Genomic DNA, 7,500 nt, shown 5'->3' on the forward strand with positions numbered 1-7,500 from the left:
TAAAGAAATCCCATGGAATATGAAACACAGGTTCCACGGGGCAAATCCAAAAATCCCGAAGGTAAAGATAAGCTGACTGCGACACCATTAGGCTCGTAAATCGCTGCGAATCTTCAGGGATAGAGCGCAACCGAGCAAGGGGGTTTTTAGTCCAGCGCCGGACCTCTACCCGACCCCCTCGTGGCGAGTCAAGAAAGGAAAAAAAGAAGAAAAACAAGCCGCAACCCTGGACAGAAACCAACACTAATAACCATGGGTAGACTAACACGACCAAAGTTCCAAGCCGAGTAACCAAAAATGGAAAATAACACTTACCAAAAACACACTCATCATGTGTATTATGGAAGTTCTGAAGCAAAATTATAGTTAAAAACAAAGAAAAAAACGATACCTGGTTACCTACATGGAAGAAAAAACTGACAAAATTTCCTGTAAACGTCAGCCTTGCTTGCGACAAAAGAATTCAAATACGACCCAAACTGTACACATGGCCTGGGTACAAGTTGTGAGAAGGAGTGGATCTGAGAACCAGTATGACAAAACATGGATCGTGGAATGCCCAAAGCAACTTAAAATACTGGTACGAAATGAGGAAGCTAAAGAAGGGGCAATGGCCCAGAAAGAAATGGGAGCATAAGTGAGATTGTGTAGCCTCTGGTTCAGGGTGAACTGCAGCAGTAAAATCATTCGTTCTTTTGGATGGAACCAGGAAAAAATCCCATCAAGCATGTATAAATTATTTGATCCTTGGATGGATCCTGGAAAGCAATCCGATCAGGTGTATAGATTATTTGTTCTTTTGGATAGATCGTGGAAAAAACGAGCAAACAAAGAAACAAAGAAACAAAAAAAACTATCACGTGTCAAAATCATTTGTTCTTTCGGTGGATCCTGGAAAAAATCCCCTAAATTGTAAATCTAAAAAACTAAAAAATGACACAGTCCTACGTAATTACTTACTCGAATTAAAGTAGTAATAATAATAATGATAATAATAATAATAATAATAATAATAATAATAATAATAATAATAATAACAAGAAGAATAATAATATAATAATATATTTAGCTTTACAAAATTCCCAAAGCTTTACATTCCAAAATTATAGTACTACATTCAAATTACATGCGTTATGAGAACTCTAAAATTACAATAGATTTCTAAAGAAAAACAAGAAAAATACTTTATAATAATGACAATGAACTATCAAAGCTGCCTCTGAGTTAGTATCAAGTTATTGAGTTAGAAAAATAAAATCCCAATTGTATCTGTGTGCATAGTAAGGTGAAGTGTGAACACCAAGGCCAACAAAGTGTTCTACTTGGACCAAGGATATATCTCTACTGGTAGATACAATATAAGTTGGTTACTTCATTCTATGTAAAGAAGTTATATGTTTTTGGAAAGCTTATTTTCGTAGCTTTAAAATGATGTATTGCTTTCCCCCTAACTGAAAATACTTTTTGAGAAAAAAAAAAAAAAACATTTTCTTGCGATGGCTGACTTTGGACGGTACTCTGTAGAAAGAGAGTTAATGGTAATACATGAAGCAGTAGTTAACCTAGCAACCTTTGTGGCTTTCCTAATTGGTGTTGATAGAAGAATCCACCTTACAAGAAGGGGTTTCTCTCCACTAACTAAAACATTCATTAATTAGCAGGTAGTTTTTTTTTTTTGGGGGGGGGGGTGGGGATATTGTGTGTGTGTGAATGGTGAGTTGAGGAAAAATCACAAACAAAAGTTAGGGTTAGCCTGCAAAACGAGGGGGAGAGATTCACAAAGCAAACTCTTAACCTCTTAACCCAAAAATAAGGTTAACAAATGAAACAAACTCTGTGTGAAATTAAAAACTTTAATCTCAGAAACAGCCAGATAGTACATGTACGAAAACTTAATTACGAAAAAATTAAATACGAAAAAAAACTTAAATACGAAAAATACGAAAAACTTAAATACGAAAAACTTAAATATGAAAAATCCTTAAACTAAAATCTTCGTTCTTAAAAATTATATGGAAAAAACTAAAGAAATTCCATGGAATATGAAACACAGGTTCCACGAGGCAAGTCCAAAACACCATTAAAGTAAAGTAAAAAAAAGTTAAGTCAAGTCAAGTCAAGTCAACCACACAAATCCTATCCTTATACTTTCGGGACATATTTTCCCTCGTCCATTTTTGATTTAAAGGCGTTTACAGCTTCATTGATTTTACTACCGCGTCCGCATGTCGCTCTCTTTACCACTGAATCTCCTCTTTTCACCCTGGAATAATGAACCGTCATCCGTCTCAGAATCCGAAGGAAAGCACTTCTAAAATGCTTGCCCCTCCAGCAGTAAATCAATGGGTTGGCAAAAGATGAAGTGAAAGTCAATACCTTAACCCAGGCATTAAATATGCCTTGCAACGGTTTGAAGGCCTCTGAGAAACACTGTGGGCAAGTTGCATGGAGAAAGTAATAAAAACACGATGGAAACCAAGATGCTACAAAAACTCCAATCACAATCAATATTGTCAGGCTTACACGGCGTTCAATAGTTTCTCTCGACCGGTTCAAGCGATTATTGCCACCCGAACAACTTCTGTCGCTCGGTATCTTCTTTACATGACTCTTTGCCTTGAGATATAAGTATATATAGCAGACAACGATGACCATAAACGGAACGATGACATTGCAGATGATAACCATGACGCTCCACCAGCGTGTTGGACTGTAATTGCATTCTTTATCGAGGTTCTGGTCCCAAGAAATGAAAGGAAGTGAGGATATAATCACTGAATCAAACCACGCCAAGAGCAATCCTAAAACAACTCTACGATGCGTTACTATGGTTTTATGCCTTAGAGGAGATTTCACAGCCAACATTCGCTCGACACTGATAACAGACAAACTTTGGATAGAGGCATAACCAGTGAGAAAATATGAAAAACGAAAAACATCGCAAACGATAATATTAGTAGAATCTCCCAGGGAGAATTTTTTCAATATGTAACTCGGCATAGCGACTATTCCAGCCAAAAGATCAGCAACCGCCAAACTGAAAATCGATAAATATGTGACGCTGTGAAGAGCTGGATGAATGATTACAGCTGTTACAACCAGACTGTTACCTAATATCGTACCAAATGAGAGAAACGACACAGTTGTTACCACTGGTATCAGTGGAAACGTGTCTTGGGACGTTGCCTTCTCAAAGAACGGGGTGCTTTGTGTTGTGATGTTAAACATTGCAATTTTATCTGTAAGAGATAAGAAAATACACTGTTTTAGAAGATAAATTGTAACAGACAAATAGACACTTCTGGCCTTAGCGTTTGTTATGATTCACAGCTTCATAACTAGAATATATTAAACTTAATTGTCTAGCTCTGAAGGAGGTGCAATGCAACACGATTTTCAGAAAGTATAACACTTACTAGATGCGTGTCCTGGAGCATTCTGCATCAATTTACTTTTAACTTTTTGACTGTGTCCATCGCTTTTACGACGTTTATTTTACGGTTTAGAGCATGTACAATTGTTCAAAATTTTAAACAATCTACTCTCTTTGACATGACATGTACGATGTCACTCTTCTTTGTATTAATGCATCCGACATTTTTGACAAAGCTGCCCGCCAGATGGCAAAAGCTAAAGGCAAAAGAATCCATTTTGACAAGAACTAGAATTTATGAATCTCTCGTTGGAAAATTACCAACGCTAATGGAAACAATTGACCACTCCTTTTATAAAATAAAAGGCGTCATAGTACATAAAAATGTCTTCATAAGCTTTGCGAAGCTAAAACCTTTATTGGATATTGACAAAAATGGTTCACTATAAAAAAGTAAAAAGTAATCAATAGTTATTTATTTATGGAAACTAACTTCCCTACCAGACTATGATCATAAATGTCCAAAACTGAGTTCCGTTCGGTCGTTGTGAATATAATAAAATCGCAAACACGGTTAAGCCGTTGGTTGACTGGTTGTTAACGTTAAAGGGAACACAAGATCAAACACCGTAATAGTATGATTTTTTAATAAACAGGGGACAATGAAAGACATTCTTCGCTATTCAGAAAACTAAATAAAATAAGACTCCTACAAGGGCGTACCCGTGGAATGCGCAAACAGTTAACACAAATTGTCCAGTTACAGTGAACTTCAACGGAAGGCAAGAAAGTTGCAAGAGACAATTCAGCGGAAATTACTCGAAGAAACAACAAATACAACATTGTTTCACCCTTAAGACTTAAAACGGGAAAATCTCTATGGTTTAGCACGGTAATGAGAAAACTGTTCAAAACAATGGTAAATCAAAGCATGTTGCCAATATACAGTGAGAAAATTTTCCCGCTCGTCTTCCTTGGAATCCAGTTAATTTTCTTGTAACTCGCGGCTTCCAGCAACGTTGTTCAGAATTCCTCTTTACTCTGTTCGTGTGGGGTCGTTTCCATTACTAGGGCTAACGATCTTAGTGAATATGTATCAATTTAAGTGAACTCTCTGACAGCTGACGTAGTTGCTTCGGCTTACTTTCCTTTGGCCTTCTTAATATCATAATCATTGACGCTGAAGCTTTTAGTCTTAATTCTGTTTCTGGTTTGCCAATAGCGCTGACGTACGTTGAAATTTTGTTTGCATTGGGCAATCGAGGCGACAGTGAATTGTGAAGAAAATAGCATCATCTCGATCGACTTCAATTAGGAATTAATACGTTATGATGACGTTTTTTAAACGAGCTTTTTAGAGAGGTTTCACACCTTTTTATTGGGATTTAATTTTCTTCCCTTTGACTCCACTTTAGAAAGATCTTACGAATTATTTTATAGTGTACTAAACAAATTCTTCTCGCTAGAATGAATGATTTTTATCCAGGTTTGAGTACTTCTTTTGTTATTTTATTTTGCTTTTTTAAAAGCTTTTTCATGTTAGTTTTGTAATAGAAAACGACTATGGTACGTTCCTGCTAGTGGCTCCATGCGATTGCCATAATAACTTCATTGGCGGAAGAAATGTGAATTGATCGGTAATGTCGCAGGCAAACTCGGAACAAAAGCCCGCGAGTGCTCCATGGAAACAGTCAAACCTATGATCTTCCCTGGATCTTCCATTTATTAGTTGGAATGGTCTCCTGCAGGAGACTCATAGGAGCTAGGCCATTAAACTAGGTTCCAGCGACTCTACAAATTTGTCCAGAAAGAATTGAGGGTTTTTCGTTGAGCGCACTACACCGACAGTAATCGTTGGAAGGATTTTGCAAGAACAAAACCGCTACTAGATGAAGGATCATTAAAAAAATATACAATACAAGAAACAACACTTCTTTGTGACTCGTAGACAATCATCTTGTATCACAGTTCACCGTCATTTAAGGGTTGATTGGTCCTTTACTGGAATAAGAATTAACATAAATATATATATATATATATATATATATATATATATATGTATATATATATATATATATATATATATATATGTACATTCTCCAGCACACTCGGCAAAGTCTCTGAATTTTTAGCCTGCAAAGCTGGCGTAATTTTGTTTTGGTAAGAACTATTGGCCTACATCTAACAGAGGCCTGAGGCCAGTCAAAAAAATTGCACTCTGTGAGAAGAGGACCCTGCCCCTCGTCTCAAAAGGCAAACAGCGGTTACAAAGATTTGCTTGAACTGCATAACTTTTATAAACTTAACGTTTCGTATGTTACAACATACATCATCAGAAGTGATTATTATTCAGTTACAGATAAATTTAAATTCAAAAATACAATTGTACGGACTGGGAACTAACGAAATTGATTGATATAAAACGACAAGAATATGCTAATAATAGAGATAAAGTTTCTCACTGCCAACGTTTTCATTTAAGGCTGGCTTTAGATCACGGATCAACAGAGACTCTTTAATTTTGCAATGCATGTCTGATCGACCAGTTGCTAATATTTCAAAATGATCCCACTTAATTCTATGGTTGGTTAAGAAAACATGATCAGCAATTGCAGATTCGTGACAATTGGTAGTTAGGGCTTTAAAATGTTCTGTTTTTCTGTCACGTAATCGGCGTTTCGATTTCCCTAAGTAGAAATCATTGCAATCCCAGCAGTTTGCTCTGTACACTACTTTTGACCTGAAGGAAGGAGCTAGTTTATCTTTGTAAGGGAAAAAAGACTTGATTCTTCGGGTGTTCTGAAAAACTATTGTGACGTTGAAAATACCATAGAATTTGCTTATACAAGACCTCAGCTGTTTTGTGAGGTGTTTGCTGTGATGACCTAAGAAAGGTAGAACGATAAGAACTTCTTTTTTCTTAACTGTTTGTAAAGGATCTTTTGGCTTATTTTGATCTTTCTCAACGACATCATTCATATGATATTTAACAGTTCCCATCGTGTAGCCATTAAGTAACAAAATCTTCTTGAGGTCATCTAGGGCAGACTGTAACAATCGGGGTGACGAACAAATTCTAATGCAGCGATAAGCCAAAGTGCGGACTGGGTTTATTTTGTATTTACGCGGAGTAAAAGAGTCCCACTTGGTGTAAAGACCGGTGAATGTCTTCTTTCGATAGATTGATGTTGAGAAGGAGCTGTCACGATTGCGTTTCATAAGGATATCAAGGAATGGAATTTCATCGTTTTGTTCAAACTCAATTGTGAATTTAATGTTGTTGTGTCTCTTATTTAGGTAACGTAAAAAACTCAAAGCATCATTTTTGTTCTTGAAAAGAGCAAAGGTATCGTCCACGTACCGGAACTATTTATTAATATCCCATTAGATGAGACTATTGAAATTTGCGGCCTTGATAAGCTGTATGCCCTCGCAAATCCACCTAGATTACCCTGATTGGTCCTAAAGAATTTAGTCTTGTTTGCAACAAAGGAGAGTCATTTTGTTTTTGATGGTCAATACTATGACCAGATTGATGGCGTCGCAATGGGCTCTCCACTTGGTCCTGTTTTGGCGAACAATTTCATGTGTGATTTTGAAGAAAAATGGGTGATGAAGATCACCAATCAGCCTATACTATTTGGTTCCGGTACGTGGACGATGCCTTTACTCTTTTCAAGAACAAAAATGATGCTTTGAGTTTTTTACGTTACCTAAATAAGAGACACAACAACATTAAATTCACAATTGAGTTTGAACAAAACGATGAAATTCCATTCCTTGATATCCTTGTGAAACGCAATCGTGAAAGCTCCTTCTCAACATCAATCTATCGAAAGAAGACATTCACCGGTCTTTACACCAAGTGGGACTCTTTTACTCCGTGTAAATACAAAATAAACCCAGTCCGCACTTTGGCTTATCGCTGCATTAGAATTTGTTCGTCACCCCGATTGTTACAGTCTGCCCTAGATGACCTCAAGAGGATTTTGTTACTTAATGGCCACACGATGGGAACTGTTAAATATCATATGAATGATGTCATTGAGAAACATCAAAATAAGCCAAAAGATCCTTTACAAACAGTTAAGAAAAAAGAAGTTCTTATCGTTCTACTTTTCTTAGGT

The 7,500-nt window shown here is 36.6% G+C and overlaps 1 protein-coding gene across 4 annotated transcripts in view; it reads right to left on the reverse strand.

Moving 5' to 3' along the window:
* Positions 1-1,046: 1,046 nt before the first annotated feature.
* Positions 1,047-7,500, reverse strand: part of LOC138022321 (adenosine receptor A3-like) — a 21,771-nt gene continuing 15,317 nt past the window's right edge. For all 4 annotated transcript variants that reach the window (XM_068869429.1, XM_068869431.1, XM_068869430.1 and 1 more), the window contains one exon: positions 1,047-3,239. In XM_068869429.1, the coding sequence (XP_068725530.1) occupies positions 2,143-3,228 (1,086 nt within the window). In that variant the 5' untranslated portion in view covers positions 3,229-3,239 and the 3' untranslated portion in view covers positions 1,047-2,142. The remainder of the gene's footprint in view (positions 3,240-7,500) is intronic.

This window comes from Montipora capricornis, chromosome 10, assembly GCF_036669925.1.
Source record: "Montipora capricornis isolate CH-2021 chromosome 10, ASM3666992v2, whole genome shotgun sequence".
Classification (NCBI taxonomy): Eukaryota; Metazoa; Cnidaria; class Anthozoa; order Scleractinia; family Acroporidae; genus Montipora; species Montipora capricornis.